Source organism: Cynocephalus volans, chromosome 1 (assembly GCF_027409185.1).
Source record: "Cynocephalus volans isolate mCynVol1 chromosome 1, mCynVol1.pri, whole genome shotgun sequence".
NCBI classification, from domain to species: domain Eukaryota; kingdom Metazoa; phylum Chordata; class Mammalia; order Dermoptera; family Cynocephalidae; genus Cynocephalus; species Cynocephalus volans.
Genome location: NC_084460.1, coordinates 230,006,862 through 230,028,046, shown reverse-complemented (window position 1 = coordinate 230,028,046; position 21,185 = coordinate 230,006,862). Strand labels below are relative to the sequence as shown.

General features: G+C 33.5%; 1 protein-coding gene across 3 annotated transcripts in view; it reads right to left on the bottom strand.

Moving 5' to 3' along the window:
• The window catches only part of PSMD14 (proteasome 26S subunit, non-ATPase 14), a 100,521-nt gene that overhangs the window by 11,137 nt on the left and 68,199 nt on the right, over nt 1-21,185 (bottom strand). For 2 of the 3 annotated variants that reach the window (XM_063101571.1, XM_063101574.1), the window contains 3 exons: nt 11,355-11,462; nt 5,903-5,977; nt 4,405-4,530 (listed from right to left, as the gene is read on the bottom strand). In XM_063101571.1, coding sequence (XP_062957641.1) covers nt 4,405-4,530; nt 5,903-5,977; nt 11,355-11,462 — 309 coding nt within the window. The remainder of the gene's footprint in view (nt 1-4,404; nt 4,531-5,902; nt 5,978-11,354; nt 11,463-21,185) is intronic. The other variant, XM_063101579.1, reaches the window with a different exon arrangement.

Below are 21,185 nucleotides of genomic sequence, written 5' to 3'. Positions count from 1 at the left end.
AACTTTATTGCCAGTTTATCAAATTTTTAAAAGCTCATATTGATATTCTTACTAGAATTAATGTTAAGGAATCTTGATAGCAGCTTTACAATATTGAGTCTTCCCATTTGGAAACATGGTATGTCTTCATTTACTCACAAACGTTTTTAGTTTTCTTGACATTAAGTCATATATATTTATACATTTATATATCTTGTTATTATCTTTCTATATATTATCTTGTGATGATAACTACTAAATATTTTATAAATTGGATGCTACTGTAAACCGATTTGCCTATATTTTTCAACTGCTTCCATGCTATGTAACTGAGGTTACCACCTACCTGATCCTTTATTGTAACAGTTCTAATAGTTTTCTAGTTTATTCTCTTGGATTTCTATGTTTAATTAAAAACATATCCTGTCATATTCAAATAATGATAATATGGCCTGTTTTCCCAATATTTATATCATCTTTTGTTTTTCTTATCTTATTGCACTAGCACAAGATTCTCCTACTTAATAGAGCTGCTATAGTAAACCAAATGTAATAATATATCTACATTTTTATATATAATCATATAAAAGAAATATCCAAACTTTCTTTCAGATTACTAAGTAAGTCAATATTTCCACAAGAAAAGTAAACTGTTCAGATCTCAGAATTTATAGAGCTACATGTTTAAAAACAAGGCAAATTATTATTTTTCTATGCTACTCTTAAAATGCTCTTTTGCAATTCATTTTTCCACCTGCACATTCATTTTCAAATACGTAATAAAATATTATCAAATTTATTTAAAAACAGCAGATGCATCTTGGCATGAATAATTTAGGAGATACGGAATAACAGAGTGGTGGGTGCTGTAGTTCAGTAATTAGGAAAATCAAATGAATAATAACTAAGTAGAATTGCTGTGCAGAATTCAGACTTGAAATTGAAAACTTGGGACATAGGAATTTAATTATTTTCTAACCACCTTTCACTTTAGGACCTACTGGCAACTAACAGTAATTACTTCAGTTTAAAACACCAACCAATTAAAAAGAATACCATGAAGAATTGGTAGCATGAGCCTTTCTTTTTATATTTTAAGTGTTACTAAAAAAATCCACTGTATTTCTTTCAATCACAGAGGGAATTACATTCCCAAATTTGGACTCTTTCATATCACAGCTTACACATTGTTTTCATTTTATAACCAAACCGTGCAAGTTTTTGAGTACTACAGAGATTTTTTAAAACTGTAAAATAGTAAAAACTTCTGTAGATGGGCAGCAGTAACCATAAATAGGTTATTTCCTGGCACTGGTACCAATATGAATTTACTTAAATGTGTGATGGTACAGAGAAATGAAAACCATTCCTACAATCCGCTGAATAATAACTTGTCATAACTTTTTTATTTATAAAAGGTTAACTATTTTAAATATGAAGAGCTATTTATTTCTCTTTATCTACTTTCCACATCATGAAAACATATACTAAAAGATAAAAAATATTTTCTCTACAATCTAGCACCAACGGGGATTTCCAGTTAAAGCACTACATATAAATCAGGGCATGCTCTTCAATGCCAAATCTAATTCTGCTGGAATTTAGTTTGCATGGGCCCAACCAACTTTATTTCAAAGCTCAATTATCTCAAAAGATTTGCTGCTACACTTGGTAAATTTTATATACTGTCTCTTGGAAAGTATTTTTTTATAAGATGTATTTAATCTAAAACGGGTAACAGGAATTCTTTAAACTATTTTTTGCAAGATTTTTTGTAAGTCTGAAATTGGGTCAAAATAAAAATTTCAAAAGAAAATAATTTAAATGGGTAATATCACTTTTTGGTGTAACAACTGATATAAATCTTAACTATGACCCTGAAATGTTGACCTCTAGCCCTTACCATTAATTTTTAGTCCCACATTTCTAACTGCTTGTTTAAAAATGAACTCTTTATGTCCTTTCTCAATATTTCTACTTCTATCTAAATTGGAAATGTTAATGGTACCAACATACAATCACCTTGGCAGGAAAGCTTTAATTCATCTATGGTTCCTCCTTCTCCTTTCACTTCATCTATCCAACCCAGTGTCATGCTTTATTTGCCTATTGATGCCTCCACTCCCTCTGCCATTATAGTAATCCAGACTTGTAGTATCTCTTTTATGGGTAATAGCAAGCTCCTCTTAAATAGAATTTCCATTTCATATTACCTTTTACAGCATTCCTTCTTCTACACTGTTGTGAAACTGTTCCTAAAGTCAGGTTCTAGACATATCATACCTCTAATAAAAAATTATTCTTATCCTGATATTCCAAGTCCTGTTACTTCAAGAACTTTTTAAAACTTAATTCCCCACTATTAACTCTCATGTACTATGCACTCTAGCCAAGCACACTGTTTCCTAAACATGTCCTAAGCCTTTTCTCCTCCCACGTCCCCAACATCATCTTTATCCATTCATCCATTGATTGAAAATTAGGTTGACTTCATAAGCCTGGCTATTGTGTATAATGTTCCAACTACTGGAGTGCAGATATCTCTTCAACATACTGATTTCATTTCCTTTGGATAAATACCCAATAGTGGGATTGCAGAATGTGACCCATGCCTTTTCATTCTATCTCCTAGCTTTTGCCTGTGTTTATTTTGCCTAGGGTGACATTCCTCCATATGTCCAAATCTTACTCATGCTTTAAGGCCTAGTTCAAATATTGTTATTCTCTAAGCCCGCAACCTGGGTCTTGCCCAGATGGAAGTCAGAGCCTCTGAACTCCTACAGAACTTCACAAGGCTCCTCTATGACAGTATTCTCTAACTTCAAGAGCACATAAATCTGGAAACTTGTTAAAATGTTGATTCTGAGTAAGTAGGTCTGAGAGTCTTCATTTCTAACAGGATCCCAGGTGATGCTGATGCAGCTGATCTGTGGACAATTTGAACACTAAGGTGTTATGGAACGAACAGAGCGATTTTTGCCTAGTGGTTTGGTTATTTATGAACTTGTCTTACTGTCTGTCCCTGTTTTCCTATAAATGAAGCAAGGATCTCCGTTTTCTACTGCAACTTGTACAGGAGATGTTCAGTAAATATATGTAAACATAACACTGCATAATGTGTAAATGTGTTTTTCAAATTGCAGGTTTTCAACCCATTAGTGGGTTGCAATCTACATGTATGTGTGTAAGATCTGTATGTATATAATTGAAACAGAATAAAATGGAGTCAAATGAGAAAGAAAATAGAATATATCACATGTAATAAAGGTAAATATTATTTTGTAAAAGTTTTCTTGTGATTATATATACATACACACATATACATTTGCATGTACTGGATCAAAATTTAAAGCCTATTTTTAATGTGGGTTTTGGTCTAGAAAGCTGAGAAACTGCATCCCCAAAAGATATGCTGAAATCTCAAGGCCAGTTAAAGATTGAAGTTACGTTGCTATAAGCCAAAGAATGCCTGGGACTACCAGAAGCTGGAAAAGGCAAGGAAGGTCACTCTCCTTCAGGCTTCAGAGGGAGCATGGCCCTGCCAACACCTTGATTTTGGATTTCCAGCCTCTAGAATTGTGAGAGAATAAATTTCTGTTGTTCTAAGCCATCTAGTTTATGGTGACTTGTTATGGCAGCCCTAGTTAACAAACACAAGGAAGATACATTTTACTCATATCTTAAGCATTTTCTTAATTTCAGACTTGTAAAATAATATAAATCTATAAATAAAAACATTATCACAACCACATATATTTTAGCACACAATAAACATTTTTGAGGATATTTTACGAAATATCACTTTTAAAGTCTTCATATAGTCTCCTCTACTCTTCTTTACATCATTCTGTTTATTTTTTTCATAGCACTCACCACAGTGTATTATGTTGCGTTTATTTGTTTACCTTCTATTTGCCCTACCAGAAAGCAAGTTCCTAAAGGGCAGGGAACTTGTATGAGGCTACTTCAAAAGTTCATGGAAAAATATGAACTTTTTGAAGTACCCCAGCATGTGTTACTTTTTCCCCTGGTGCCTAGTACATAGTAGATTTTCAATAAATAGTTAATAAATGAAAAACAAAAAAGTTTATAAAGTAAGCTATATGTAACAAGTATTAAATGCTGCTGTTGTTGTCAATATCCCAAATGTGCAACTATATTACATGGTCTGCAACAGGGGTTGGCAAACTACAGCTCATGTGCCAAATCTGGCCAGCTGCCTGTTTCAATAGAACATAGACACATTCATCTGTTTACATATTGTCTATGGCTGCCCTGCACTACAATGGCCTGCAAAGCAAATATTTACTATACAGTGTACAAAACAGGCCTTGTTATTTTTACTTATTTATATTTATACAATGCTTGGCATCTAACCATATATATTCTAAAGATTATAAAAAACAAATGTTGAAAGTAACTTACCTTATTATAATTCTTGGCTAATTCCAACATCTCTTTTACCACTGATTCATTGTGTTTACAGTGTTCACTATAGTCTTGAAGTGTCAAACCTTCCATCCAACTCTTCTTATGCAAATTTAGCAACATCTAAAATATGTAAAGAAAAAAATAATTATTTTCCTGCCTTGAGGATATTTTACAGCCTGTACCCACTCGATGTAAAATTAAAAATAAGTGTTAAACGTGTACTTGAAGCAATCAACTAAATCTATCAGAGCAGAAGTAAACTTTGGGACACAGTTTCCAAGCAGTTGGAAGAGAGCTTTATAGGGTCCCTTTAGGCCAAGGGAGAACTGGTCCCCTGCTCCCCTCAGTCATCACTATGCTCAAGCATATCTGGGTCCTTTAGGTGAGTTCATGGGTAGCTCTGACCTTTTAAAACAGGTTTATCAAACTTAAAAAAACAAAAATAAAACTCTTCTCTCAAAGAAAATCTTACATAGCACATCCTCCTCCCAATATATAATTGAGATTGAAAATGGAAGTGATCTGGTTGAAAGCGGGGTAGGTATGGAGAGAGCTCAACTTACTCTACTTTCTACTCCCCATATGCACCAGAATCCCATTCTAAGGCACCTTCGTGAGAAACAGTTTCAACTAGTAAGAATGGTCTTGTTTGCTACTGATTATTTATCACATTTGGACCTGAGAGTGTACACAGTAACCTACTGGCTTAAACTCAGTGCTCTTAAAAAGAAATTTTAAAAGTCTTTCCCCAGAGAGAAATACAAGAAGCGAACTTGGTAGACAACTAATTGTAGTAGTAAGGACAGGAAAAGTGGTTCAGATTGTAATTTCAAAATGACATAGGCAGAGTTAAATATTTGGCATTAATTGAAAGAAAAACTGTACTAAAAATAATCCTACAATAGTAGAAACAAGCAAAAGAATGCTAATCCACCAAAATGCTAAGTAATTTTTTAAAGTAATCAAATTTGAAAATTGCCTGGTATAAGAAGGGATAAGAATCTAGTTCAAAATATCTGAAAATCTTAAACTGTTTCTCTTTTAAGTCATCTTTGGTTAACTATAGGTAAAAAATGGTGTATTTTTAAAATATATTACAAAATTACAATTTAATTTATTCCTCTTAAATTTGGAAAGCTATATATTTAGTAATTTAATTACAAAAGGTCACTTTATTGGAGAAGATAAATTAGTCAGAAAAATCACAGAATCAGGAAAAATAATTTTATAATTTATCATAATGCCAAACTGGAATGTTTGATTTGTTTCCTACTTCCTCTCTGACTTTAGCACCTACCAATAAGGTAAAATATGTCTTTCAATATGTCCAATAAAATATTCCTCTGTGTTATGCTTCAATTCATCAGGAATGGAAAAATATTTGCAAACATCGAAAGAGGTCAAAAATTCAAATTCAAATCATATACCAGTTAATAGTTTAAATGGCTTGAAAAAGATTATTTCCTCCTCTACGACAAAAATCTAAACTTACCTTCTGTTCCAGTTCATTTTTCCGATAGTTAATAGTAATGGAGTAATAATGTCTGTTTAGTCCATGAATTAATGCCTACATAGATAAATGATTTTAAAAAGTACAAATTAATATTTTTCATCTAAAAATACAGATAGAAATGTTTGAAACTGATGACATAACTTGTACCCAGTACCTTTATGATCCTCTAAAAAAGGCATTTTATCCTAAATAAAGATTAAATTAAAATATTTTTGTTACAAGTTTAGAAGTGAAATTTAGAGGGATGGGTTACACATTCCTCAAAGCATGATATGCAGCAGCACTAATTCAACAGTTTCAGTAGCCTTGCTCAGAGTCAGAGTTAAGGTTTGATCTCATCATAAGTTATAAATTAATTACTCATAATTTCTTAAGTCTGATTTTATGATGTCTAGGGGGCTCTTTGGTATCTCAAAAGAAATGCCTAAAAAACTGTAATAATACACTTGTTTCTTCACCCACATTAATCTGGGGTTTCCCTTTTTCCTAATTCAGTTTTGATCCATTCAAATAATTGTGTCCACGAATGTCTCCAAATTACCAATGTGGAGTTGTTCTTTACTGGGTCTACCTAGCTCACGCTTTTTCCAGTGACATGCCATCTTACTAATCAGAATTTTTTTTACTGCACCCAATCTCCAAGACAAACAGGCCAATCATAATAAAAATTTAAGCTTATGGCATGGCTTTATTAAGAAACAGTAATGTCAGATGTGCTGGGATCAATTTACAACTGCCCAAGTATCTAACTCTAGCAACAGGGGTTCAAATGAAGTTCAGAACAATATTCTAGGGGACCTAAAGGACCCTCTATCAGCCTAGTTACACATGATAGTACAGAAATACACCTTAGGAATATTTTTAACAAGTATAATAACAAAAAGGGGTTAACTCTCAGAAATCTAAAGACAAAGCTAACCAAAATAACCACCACTCTCTAACTAATGAATTTTTACAATGTAGGTAGATCTTAATGTGTTGAGGTAGAGGAAGAAGGGGTGGGGAAGTGAACATTTAATGAATACCTCACATCTTCTTTACACATTACATCTTCTAACTTTCACAACAATCCAGAAAGGTAGGCTGATTACACTTGTATTTTGACAGATAAGGAAAATAAGACACTATCTTAATTTGTCCCAGTTTACAGCTAGTAAGAGGCTGAGCTCAGTATATGAACCCAGGTCATTCTGAGTCCATAGCCCATGTTCTTTCTAACATGTTATGCTATAATACATGTTAGAAAATTCTTGATTAAGTCTATGTACTTTAAGGATCAGGATGCATACAAAGCATAATCTTATTTTTAAGTTTTGCTAGAAAAAATAACTCCACCAAGTATTAAAACATTTTTGTCTGCTACAAAAGTGAGCTATGAAATCCCATATGAAACAGTGACTGATTTTAAACGGCTGATATAATTAAGATACTAAGAGTATCTTTAAATTCTTATCTGTTTCAATAATCATGAGGAGCAGTGAATTAAATTTCAGTGCATAAAAATGCTATATTGTGCAAATCAAAAAGTGGAACTAATCAGGGCCTCCCTACTCTGTATTCATCTTTGTACACATTAGAAGGTATACCTTTGTGTGGAGAATTAGAAAAAGGCACCCAGTTCTCTAAGCAGACACAAAGCGACTGGAGAGTGAAGCTTGGGCTGGATTCCCTATCATCCAAGTGCCTTTATGTAACGCACTAGCTGTATGAGTATACATGATGGCCATAAAGCTAATAATAGCTGTGGCGAGTACACACAGAAGCCAGCCAATGAGCCCACAGACAAGCCCACATTTTAGAGATTAACTGTATTGTTGAAATATACAATTTGGTATTTGAAGGCACTATCTACTCGATTTTCAATTACACTATTTAGATAAAAGTAGTAAGACTAACACAGGCAGCATGTATCATGATAACAAACAAATGGAAGTTTAAATCAAATGATATCCTCAAGAAGTCTTACAATTTCATTTACTCACCTGGTATGTACCCCCAGTGCACTCATCCCAAATCATAAGTTAACTGGCCATGTGCTTTTTAGGATCACAGGGAAGGAGGACTGCACATGGCCAGTTTACTTATGACTATACATCCATACACTCACTACCATGGAAAAGTGGGCATATTATAAAATGTACAGCTTATGAAGTACATATAAGCTATTCATAGGTTCTTGATAGGTTTAAAAAGTTTCATGCTCATAAAAAAGATGCTCAGATCTAAAGATAAATTTGTTTGCCTTAAATTATTTTACACTGATAAACTAAAAATAAGCTGCGAAATGATATCCATTAAATCACATTCTAAAATGAAGCTTTCTGTATATAAATAGAATAAATCTAAAAAGAAACAAAACACGTGTTTTGTGATTCTCCCTAGAGTGGAGAACTGGGTTGCAGAAGCCAAAACTGGAAGGGAGAGTTTTTGCTAAATACCTTTTTGTCCTTTTTGAATTTTGAACTGTATACATATATTATCTATGCCTAAATTAATTAAATAATTTCCAACTATAATATAAACAAATGAGGAGATCTGGTTATGAGTATCAGTTCCTACATAAATTCACTGGATAACCTGTGCAACTCATGCTTCTGGGCATCAGTTTCCTTATCTACAAAACAACCATAATGATTCCTTCCAGTGTAATTGTTTTATAACTGTGTTTTCAATAATTATTGAAAATAATGTTTTACAAAGAGCTTAACTCTATTACACAATTCAACTGTACTTAGGGCTACACTTAGAGACTCAGATCTAGCACATGCATTTGTGCATCAATATTTACTAAATTTCCATGAGGTTGACAACCAATCTTCAAATTTACTGTGACACTTAAGGATGTGAAATATCACTGAACAGTTTTTTAATGGAACAGTTTTAAAAATTTAGTTACTAAAACAAATACTTGTTTACTCTCAATTCTAAACATTTGACAATAATGGTCAAATGGTCAAGGTACAAAATAATATAAAGTGTCATACGTATACTAATATAAAAGCCTATAGTATAGGCATTATACTTTTCTCTACCAGGATTATGAATATCTCCTCTTTATAAAACACAAAAGTGAATATAAACTTTTTAGCTATGCTACATCAACACTGTCATTTTAAAAATAACATTTTTCTAAAAGCAATATATGTTTCACTATAGAACATTTAAGAAATATGGACAAGGAAAAACAAGAAAAAAAATCCATAATTATGTCACCTGAAGGTAATCAATACTAACAGCTTGGCATAAACATACAGGTAGTTTATAAAATTTATATAACAGAGAACTTGTACATCCTATTTTATAATCTTTTTCTTAATATATTTTGAACTTTCACCAAATTATTAAATAGTAGTCTACAATGTAATTTTCCTCTATTACTTTAAGTATTAATAGTAAAGAAATCATGTTAGAAAATCAATAGTAACCACCAGTATGGTTCCTGATGGTTGCTGTCAGGTTTCTGTCCCTACTACTTGAAGTTGGTTTAGGAGAAAGGCCCCTTTTAATAGTAACTAACATTACCTTCAAAATAAAAGGCATGGCATTTCTGAAAGACTTCTGATCCCCAAGTTAAAGACTCTGCTAACATATATTACAACTCTATTATGGATATTACCATTCACTTTGGGTTCTTTTGGGCTGCTTTCTTTCTAGCTTGTCTTAGAAAAATAAGAAAGTGTTTCAAGGTGTGGCTTTGTTGTCATTTTTTGGCTTAATCCCATTTATGTGTTTTAGCACTGAAATTGTCTTAAAACTGTAAAGCACCCAGGATAGATGTCATACTGATGGGCCCTATATAAACTGTGAAATAAATATACTTGCAGATGCTAACTGGAAGGCAAAACAAACTAAAATGAAAGGAAAAGTAATGATGCTGTAGCTGTTATATACACAGGTTGTTTAACATAAGTTTAGGACCTGCTTCATAAGGTCCACATTAAATTACAAACTACAAAAAATATAAACTGGACTATTGATTCTAATATTGATTATACTCAATTTTTAAAGTTTAAAAGCAGTATTTTAATTTAAAAAATAAAACCTGCAACAGGTGGCTGTTCAATTACAATTGGTAAAAATTTCTGTCAGAAACATACCATGTAGTAATCACAATGATCTTAGACTGTGAGATGCTACTTAATCTTTTGCAAAAAAATAATGAAGTAGTATGATGCTATGGGGGTTTATCAGAAAGGTCATTATCACAGGCTAAACAGGTCCAATAATATATTCTCTTGGAACATGCAAGTATGGGCTTGTCCGTATCCAGTCAAAATCACTGGTAGCTTATTTCATACTCATTATTCTCTGTAGTTTTCCCTGACTTGTAAAAAAATTTTTTTCAAAAGCAACACACCTCAATCCTTTGAAACAAAACATTTTCATTTTGATGAAGATTTCGAATGAGTGACTGCTACAGAATTAAGCATTTAAAAGTATAAAGTTATCAAAGTATAACCAAGGGTTAATCATGGTCAACTGTCAAAGCCACAACTCCCCAAAGACAAGCCTATGACAGAGCAAGTTTTCAGAAGAGGAACAGCAATAGCTATGATAATGTCTTACTCTTATGTGTTCTATTTAACTAAACATGGTATTTCTTTCCTTGCAATTAATCATCAGAGAAGTAATTAACTATATAGACACAGACTGTGGTATGTTTAAAAACACATTTAAATTAATTTTTGCAGACAATCAACGTTTGTATAAAAACAATGAGGCATGTGAATGATACAAAGAAAACATTAATCACTCAAGAGGACATTGTCAGAATACCACTAACTCCAATAATGGTGGTTGATATTACCATAAAAAACAAGACATAAATTCTTATCAAAAGTAATATATATTAGAGTACAGCCTTATAACACCAAGGTCACAGGTTTGGATCGCCTTACTGGCCAGCCACAAACAAACAAACAAACAAAGTATAGACATGTTTTATAGGATTTATTTTAAAGGTGGGGATTAAACCAAAAAAAAAGGTAGAAAATTTTAAGTACTATTTAAGAATTGTTTCGAAGGCCTCTTAAAATATGTATCAATTATCCCATTATTTTCTGCTATGAAAAAAGTCTACTGACCAATCAATGATGATAGCTAATGCCCTCCACCTGAAACTTCTATCAGTCCTTTCCTACAATGTTAACCATGCAAAGCCAGAAGGTACTCTCAAGATAACGGCTCTACTATACTCCCCAAAAGGCTATCCTCAAAACATGGTAGGCAAATTTAAAGACCACACTAAAAATTGACTCAAATATGAGCAAATCTAACTTTTGCAATATTTCCATAATTCCCTTTTAAAACACAAGAAAAAGTAACTGCAAACAAATTAAAATGCTAAAAATCAAATCTTAAAGGGACTATTTATAGCAGGCGTTTAAAATGTAAAAGAGAGTTTCAACACATTATCAAATACAGGCATTACCTGGATAGATGGCTTGTTTAAGTGACCCAGATTTGAAGTTGTTTGTCTTGGTTCATGTCCTAAGACCATCATATTAGCATTGATCAATCTGAAGGCATCAATAACAACCTGTAAAAACAAGGTGTCAAGTCAATTCTTTTTAAAAGCAAGTGATGATGCCAAGCAATAGTGGACAAGGCATGATCAACTTGCATCTGTTTCTGGCCTATTTCCAGAAAATCATTTAATTATAATATTAATAAAAAAGAACCTCCTGCTGACTGTGCCATCAGCATACCACCCTCTATCTTGTAATGTGAGGTGACACCAATTATTGCAATTTTCATGAAGCAGTAAAGAAAAATATTAACTTTGCATCTTTATTATTGAAATACGTCATCACTAAACTTACACCAAACAGTCTTCATTGGTGTGCATATGTTTGTCACCTAAATTTTACCTAATCAAAATGAATGAGAGAAACTAAAACTGAAAGTGAGCACAAGCTAAGGGACCACATCTAAAGCCCAGCCCTGTCACATCAATTATACCACCAGAGTACTTGAAATGACAACAAAATTACAGCCAGCAAGGCACTTGACAATGTATTCTTTTCTAGTCAGATACCTTTTACTTCTTGTGACTATGAAAGACTTTATACCTTGTCTGATGGCCTTAAATGTCCAAGCCACTGTCAAACATAGGAGGCACATATGAGAAAACCAAGGTCATCCATGCTTTAAGCCAGGAACATGGTATAGAATGATATGGCCCTAAGTGTGTAGTAAAGAAATAACAATAGGTATCTTCTTTTTTGTCTGTATAGAAAGACTTCAAATTCTTACATAATACAATATCATCTGTTAGCTCTTACATACTAGATTAGCAAGAATCACATACTATCCTATCATTGTCTTATTTATGTTTATTCTCAGGATTTGAAAGAACTTGTTAAAGATTTTAGACATTCTGAAGTTTTTCTTAAAGACATGTGACTTTAAGACAGATTGCCTCTCTAAGAGAATTTAACTCAATACATTTATCACACAAAGTGATGTTAAACGAAGGTAATATGTATTTCTAGATTTGCCTTTAGAAGTGCTGAACAATTAAGATTTATCAACACTTTAAAAGCTACTGTCAACTACATTTGTTCTCATTTGTACTATCATTGTTTGAGGATACAAAGACATTAAAAATATTTTCAGGTTAACCTAACTGAAATCTGATCAAGTTTGAAAATCTGGTTGTAGTATTACTACATGCTGTATTCTAAAGAAAAAGATTTAAAGAAAGAAATAAAAATCACCCTTTCTAAAAAGGCTGCCATGAAGGGTTCCCAAAGGCTGTAATAACAAAGAATACCAATTCAGACCAAAACATTTTGACAAGTGAATCAATCTAAGGCCTCTGTCCACTCTAGTCAACCTAAAAGAATCAACTCTGAATTTTGCTTTTATTTCTAACTGTTCAAATTTTCCCAAGATCCCTCTTGCCTCAAAATAACCAAGCATCCCCCGAACATGAATGATTTAATAGTTTGTGAAAACTCTTTTTACCTTTTATACAATAACCTCAATCCAGACTTAACTTTCACATTTATATATAAATATGACCTAGACTGCTTATACTTAAAGTTTTTTTCTAATCTCATACAGATGTAAATTTTTTTTCACACTTTGTACTAAAAAGCACATAAAATAAGATCAAGTTAAAATGTGGACAAATGTAAGGAAAAGTGACCATTTTGACAGTTAAGTATACAACTTAAACAAATACAGAATTAAGAATTGCCGACCTAACTACTAATGGTAAATATTTAAGAGCAAAGCATCATTTTGGTCCAATTGTTTCATGATTCCATTTTAAGATTTCAGTAAAATCATTCATAGAAAAAAAACACTTCCATAAGACTATGAAAATTGATTATGTATCACAACAAAATGCCTATATACTTTTTTATACTGAATGCTTTCAAACTAACAGCAGACAGCTATTTTACATGCAAAAGTATTATTTCTCTGGATATTATAAGCAAGTATGAAATGTCATAAAAAGGAAATGAAAATACCACTTCAGTAAATACCATGATCTGTTAAAAACAAATCTGAAATTAAAAAATTATAAATTCTATTAAAAAATTAAGAGGAAAATTCAAGGACTTAATACACTGTTCAACTAAAAAATGATGGCCTATGTGAAATGACATCCTTAGATAACAATTCCTGAGTAGCAAAATAATAGCCAATAGAAAATGATTACTTTACACTAAGATTAAAGGAATCTGCTTCCATCGCTATAGCAACTGTCTTAAGGAAACTAACATGTTCAACAACCTGCAGACCAAAATTATATTTAGTATGCAATAAAAATATAAATATGGCAATACAGTCTACACTTTAATTTCTGTACAATTTTATAATTGCTTTTTGTGCTGTGAGAATAGTGGCTTTCTCCTTTAGAGCAACCTATCAAAATAGACTCATTAATGTCCAGTACACTAATGAGCAATGGGTGAAGAAGGTGTTAATTATGCCACAGTAAGATTCAAGAAAAAGCCCTAGTGAGCACTTTGAGGTGTGCACAAGCTGAAGGTGTTTCTCCACGTTTATGTATTTACAGCATGATGTAATAGAATGACAGCAAAGTGGTCACTCCATGGTTAATAACAGAAATCTTAGATAAAATATACCAAACAAACTCCACCCCACCCCCCCCAAATTAATTAAGATATGGGGGGGAGCAGTTTGGAGATCTCTGAATTTTCTTAGTAGTTCATTTTGCAGTATGTATACATTAAACCAGTTCAGTTTATGTCTTATAAACTCAAATAACAAGTTAACCAAAAAACTTTGCACAAAAATTACCTCCTTAATATATAACAAAACCTCCAAGCTAATGTGTGAAGAATATTTTCAGGAATATGATGCTAGACTTCTAAAATTCCTTTCCATGCTGAAGTCCTGCACACCACTTTGAATCTCTATTCACCAGCCTGACCATTTAATTTTTTCTGGTACAAGTGCCTTGAGACTTTTCAGAGGTCACTGCAACAGTAGACAGCTTATAACAAAACCATTAGCAGTTTGGCTAGCTTAGGGAAACCTCTTACTTTCCTTTTTTGTTTATTATCACTGCATGAATCTGCAGCATATGATAGTTTATAATTTCTCAGGCTTGTTAAATTCATGTTAAAGGTCTGTTTTCTTGTTGAATAAATTTTGTTCATATAATGCTGCCTATTTCATACACTCAGTCTTTAATAGCACCTTTGGTCTATGCGCAACTCACAGATCAAAACAGAGGACTAAAATAGGGGTTGATGATGCTATTTACATGTGTGATTCCTGCTGTCTTCTTGTTAGTAGCTTTAATATAATAGAAGACCTTGTCTGTTTTGTAATTAACACATCTTTACTGGAGAGATATTTGGAAGTGATTGCTGTGAATATACTGGTTAGTAAAATAAACACAATCACACACCACTTTCTGTTATCAGACAAATTTGTGAATTGTACACATTATACTCCAGATCAACAAACTGTGATATAACAGCCAAGTAGAAGACACATATTTATATAACCCCTTATTTTTCTGAAAATATGTATTCACTCTGACCTTGCAAATATAATTAGCTTGTGGGATGTGCAGATTTCAGTACCATGGTTGCTTTACTAATTACAACTCTTGGAAATAGATACTAAATATTTGGAAGCTGCCAATACAAAATAAAAACTGCATCTTTTTTGTACATCTGTCTTAGCTTATAAAAGCAAAATAGTTTTAAAAACAATACTGAGTTCCATATTTATTCCAAGCACATCCAAGGGTCAAGGACCTATCATTTCATTTTAATGACGAATTTGGTTTAGGACTTAAAACTCTAATTATTTTAAATTCAGTTTAATCCATAATTTTTTGGCTTCTTTCATGAGTATAGTACAGTTCATCCAATATGCTATTTATTTTTAAATTTATGTTTTCATATCAACTGCTAGGTCATTGAAAGATGAGGCTAAATTTCTAAAACACCAATCTATAATTCCTAATTTTTACATTCAAAGAAAGCTATCTTTAAATAAAGCTCTTTAAATTAATTTAATACAAAGGTGTTTTAAAGAAAAATACATAAACATTTCTGGCAGTAATTACTGCAATTCATAATCTCTCTCTCCCTCTCTCTCTCTCTCACAGTAGCTGCCTTTTGCCTTTGCCCTTATATTGAAGTCAATGACTATGGGCAGTGTTTAAAAAAGAATAGGACCAATGTTTTAAGCATTTAAATCCATTCATTTTCTTGAGCTTAAAAAAGAACTAAACAATCTGAATCTTCCATAATCTTACAGGCCAGCTCACTATAGCATATATAAAATGAATTGAAAATAAATGAATTATAATTTTTAAAAAGCTTGAAAGAAAAATTTTAAGACCTCAAAATCAATGTCAAATACTAAAAATAGAAAAGGGAAAAAATTCAGTTTCCAGTTAGATTACATACTTAAAAAATATAAAAAACCACCACCATATAAAGTAAATCTCTAAATGACTATAAAAATGAGAGGTGTGGAAAGAAAAGCAAAACCCCATACCAAATACTCTTTATCACCTAGAAATAACCTGTTATCAACTGCTTAGGTTGTTTCTAGATTCTTTAAAAATTAAGAGTGCATGTGACCTGGGAAGTACTGCTGGGGTTTGTGACCATTTCGTTATTTCTGCTGCCATGCACTGCCAGACATCTATAAGAGAAAAACATCTTATGTCTCTTGTAAGCCCACAGCATAAAAAATTCAGAGAAATCTTACTTTTTATGCCATTTCCAATGAAAAGCACTAAGAACTAAAACTGACTCATGCCAAATGCATATCACTGAATTGCTGTGATTTCTTAGTCTCAAGTTTGCAACATGGAAATTATTTATAAAATGTCAATTTTAGTTCTGGAAAAGAAATTCCTATGTGTATGTACACTTTCTTTCTTCATCCTCAGAGAATTGCTTACTGTAGCTAGAAATCTGTAGTACAACTTTAATATATTGGGAGAAAAGGGGGATGGGGTGTAACTAGCATAATGTACTTTTTTTGACAAGTGAAGACATGCATCAAAATTCAAAGAGTAAAGCCACAAGTTTTGAACATATATGCCTTAATGAAAACAAAACAATCTTTAGAAAGTAGTGTGGCAAAAGGTAATTAGACATTTTTAGACCCATGAAACACTGTGAAAAGAATTTACTTAAGTTATAAAAGGGTTAGCAGAATTTTTTACAGTGGATGCATGTAGTCACTATGGTGTAGGAGTTTAAATGCTTGAGGCACTCTGGAGTCAGAATCCTGCCTAAGTTAGAATTCTGGGTCTATTACATGCTGGCTAAGCAACCTAGGACAAGCTACTTAATCTCTCAATCTCTCCATTTGCTCATGAATGATACCTCACAGAACTGGTGATAAGATTAAATAAAACAATACATGTGTACTTGCCACTATATTTCTTACTGTTATTAACTGTGGCAGTCATGGAGTTACCCAGCTCACCTTTCCTTTCAACAGAACCTGCTGTGGCTCATAACATCCAGGTTCTACACTTTTGGCTCCACTGGGCATCCACACCAGATCATGATTACCCTAGGCTGCTCCCAGCCAATGACTGAGCACAGCAGCAGTACTAGAACCTAGCCATTCCTACCAAACAAGAGATTCCTCTGAAAGGCAATTTTGGCTCAAGGACTCCCTACCAGCCTGGCTGAAACTCTCTCAGAACTCTGCTGCTGTCTGAGGCTCTTTCTATCCAATCCTACCTTCCTTTTCTCCATTCACAGAGTCAGACTTGAACTGCAGTATAAAAGCTCTGCCCTTAATCCATCATAGGTGTTTCTCTTTATAAATCTCTTGCATGTCTAATCTTACTTTGGAGTCAGATCCTTGGAGGACCCAAACTGACAGTTAACAAAGCAGAGCACAGCATACCTGGTTTTACTGCGCTTTGCTTTATTATACTTCACAGATGTTGTGGTTTTTACGAATTGAAGGTTTGTGGCAACCCTGCATGGAGTAAGTCTATCAGCACCAATTTTTCAACATCAGGTGTTCACTTTGTGTCTTTGCGTACCATTTTGGTAATTCTCGTGATGTTTTAAACTTTTTCCTTATTATTCTATCTGTTAAAATGATCTGTGATCAGCGACCTTTGATGTTACTATTATAATTGTTTTGGGGTGCCACAAATCACACCCATCTACAATGGCAAACTTAATCAATAAATGTTATGTGTTCTGACTGCTCCACTGACCAGTCATTCCTCCATTTTTTCCCCTCTCCTCGGGCCTCCCTATTCGCTGAGACAACAACACTGAAATTAAGCCAATGAATAACCCTACAATGAACTTGAAGTGTTCACATGAAAGGAAGAGTCTCATGTCTCTCACTTTAAATCAAAAGCTAGAAATGATTAGGTTTAGTGAGGAAGGCATGTTGAAAGCCAAGACAGGAGCTGGCTGGTTAGCTCAGTTGGTTACTACATGGCACTGTTAACACCAAGGTCCAGGGTTTGATCCCTGTACAAGACAATCACTGAAAGAAAAGAAAAAAAAAAAGCCTAGACTGGCTGAAAGCAAGGCCTGTGCACCAAATGGTTAGCAAGGTTGTGAATGCAAAGGAAAAGTTCTTGAAGGAAATTAAAAGTGCCTACTCCAGGGAACACACAAATTATAAGAAAGCGAAATAGCCTTTTGCTGATATGGAGAAAGTTTTTGTGACCATCCAGATACTAGATGAAATCAACCACAACATTCCCTTAAGCCAAAGCCTAATCCAGGGCAAGATCCTAGCTCACTCTCGCTTCAATTCTATGAAGGCTGAGAGAGGTGAGGAAGCTGCAGAAGAAAAGTGTGAAGGTAGCAGAGGCTGGTACACGAGGTTTAAGGAAAGAAGCCGTCTCCATAACACACAAGTGGAAGGTGAAACAGCAAATGCTGATGTAGAAGCTGCAGCAAGTTATTAACTAAGATAACTGATGAAGGTGGCTACACTAAACGAATTTTCAATGTAGACAAAACAGCCTTATATTGGAGGAAGATGCCATCTAGGACTCTCACAGATAGAGAGCAGTCAGTGCCGGGCTTCAATGCTTCAAAGGATAGTCTAATTCTCTTGTTTGGGGCTAATGTAGCTGGTGACTTGAAGTTGAAGCCAACAGTCAGTTACCATTTTGAAAAAAATTATAGGGCCCTTAAAAATTATGCTAAATCTAATCTGCTTGTGTTCTCTCAGTTGTACAACAAAGCCTGAATGACAGCATAGCTATTTACAGCATGGTTTACTGAGTATTTTAAGCCAACTGTGGAGACGTACTGCTCAGAAAAAAAGATTCCTTTCAAAATATTACTGCTCATTGACAATGCACCTGGTCACCCAAGAGTTCTGATGAAGATGTACAAGGAGATTAATGCTGTTTTCATGCCTGCTAACAAAATCCATTCTGCAGCCCACAGATAAAGTCATTTTGACTTTCAAGTCTTATTACTTAAGAAATACATTTTGTAAGGCTGTATACCTGCCATAGATAGTGATTCACCTGATGGATCTGGGCAAAGTATATTGAAAACCTTCTGGAAAGAATTGACCATCCTAGATGCCATTAAGAACACTGTGATTCATGGGAGGTAGTCAAAATATCAACATTAATGGGAGGTTTGGAAGAAGTCGATTCCAACCCTCATAGATGACTTTGAGGGGTTCATGACTTTGGTGGAAGAAGTAACTGAAGATGTGGTGGAAAGAGCAAAAGAACTAGAATTAGAAGCAGAACCTGAAGATGTGACTAAATTGTTGCAATCACATGATAAAACTTGAATAAATGAGGAATTGCTTCCCATGAATGAGCAAAGAAAAGTGAATTCCTAAGATGGAATCTACTCCTAGTGAAGATGCTGTGAACACTGTGGAAATGACAACAAAGGATTTAGAATATGAAATAAACTTAGTTGATAGCACAGTGACAGAATTTGAGAGGACTGATTCCAATTGTGAAAGAAGTTCTGTTGTGAGTAAATTTCTATCAAAAAGTATCTCATGCTACAAAGAAATCTTTTATGAAATGAAGAGTTAATCAATGCAGCAAACTTCATTTTTGTCTTATTTTAAGAAATTGCCACAGCCACCCCAACCTTCAACAACCACCACCCAGTCAGCAGCCATCAACATTGAGGCAAGACCCTCCACCAGCAAAAGGATTATGACTCACTGAAGGTTCTGATGATCATTTTTTAGCAATAAAATATTTTTAAATTAAGGTATGTACATTTTTTTTCAGACACAATGCTGCTGCACACTTACTAGACTATAGTATGGTATAAACACAACCTTTATATGCACTGAGAAACCAAAAAATTCATGTGACCCACTTTATTGTGATATTCACCTTATTGCAGTGGTCTGAAACCGAAACCACCAGTATCTCCAAGGTATGCCTGTACACTGCTGTTGTAAATGGTGTTAACGTTAGAAAAAGGTACCCTAAAAATCAAATTATAATTACAAATTTGGCATCCAGAGATATGTGGCATATGAAAAAACCAATAGAAAATTAGGGACAGACATTTTAAGACATATATTTCCTTAGGAAAATTCCTAAAGAAAAAAGTGAATAGTCATACTAAATGTTATTATTATCCCTTTTTAAAAATGACTTCATAGTCTAGAATCTTGATACTCCTGCATGCTAGACAATTCTAGACTCCTATGTGACAAACAGTGAACTTGAACTCCTCAGGGGACTACTACTGAGCTACAAGAGGATATCAGAGGATATCACCTATGGGTTGCTGGTCTGATACCAACTCAGAGTGCCAATTCTATCTGGTGGTTACTCAATCAGCCTACATAAAACAAACAATTAACTTCAGATTCTTCTCTAGTAGACAAACTAAGCAATACAAGTGGTATGCCTATTGAAAGTTCCACATAAAGCAAAGGAATTATATAGGGCCCAACCATGTTAGCATGGCAGTAGACCAAGTGGATGAAGGGAATAAGAGACTTACATACATTTCTTATGCGATGACACCACCTTCAAAGAAAAATACAAATTGCAGCCATGCACCACATAACTATGTTTTGGTCAATGATGGAGCATATATGATGATGGTCCCACATTATAATAACGAAGCTGAAAAATTCATGTGGCCTAGTGACATCATAGCTGTTGAAAAGTCCTAACAGAATGCATTACTAATGTGTTTGTGGCAATGCCAGTGTAAACAAACCTACTGCACTGCCAGTGTATAAAAGTATAACACATACAATTATGCATAATACATAACACTTTATAATGATAATGAAAGACTTTATTACTTGTTTATGTATTAACTATACTGTACTTTTTATTGTTGTTTCAGAGTATACTCCTACTTATCAAAAAAAAAAAAAGTTAATTATAAAATAGCCCTGAGGTCCTTAAATAAGCTGTTCCAGAAGAAGGCATAGTTATCATAGGAGATGACAGCTCTGTGTGTGTTTTTACCCCTAAAGACTGTCCAGCGGGACAAGATGTGGAGGTGGAAGACAATGATATTGATGATCCTGACACTGTGTAGGCCAAGGTTAACGTGTGTGTTTGTGTGTTAGTTTTCAACAAAAAAGTTTAAAAAGAAATTTTTTTTTAATTTTTAAAAAAGAGCTTATAGAACAAGGTTATAAAGAAAATACTGTTGTACAATGTGTTTGTGTTTTAAGCTAAGTGTTACTACAAAAGAGTCAAAAAATTTTAAATATTGAAAAGTTTTTAAAGCAAAAAAGTTACAGTTAAGACAAGGTTAGTTTATTAAGAAAGAAAAAAGTTTTGAATAAATCTAGT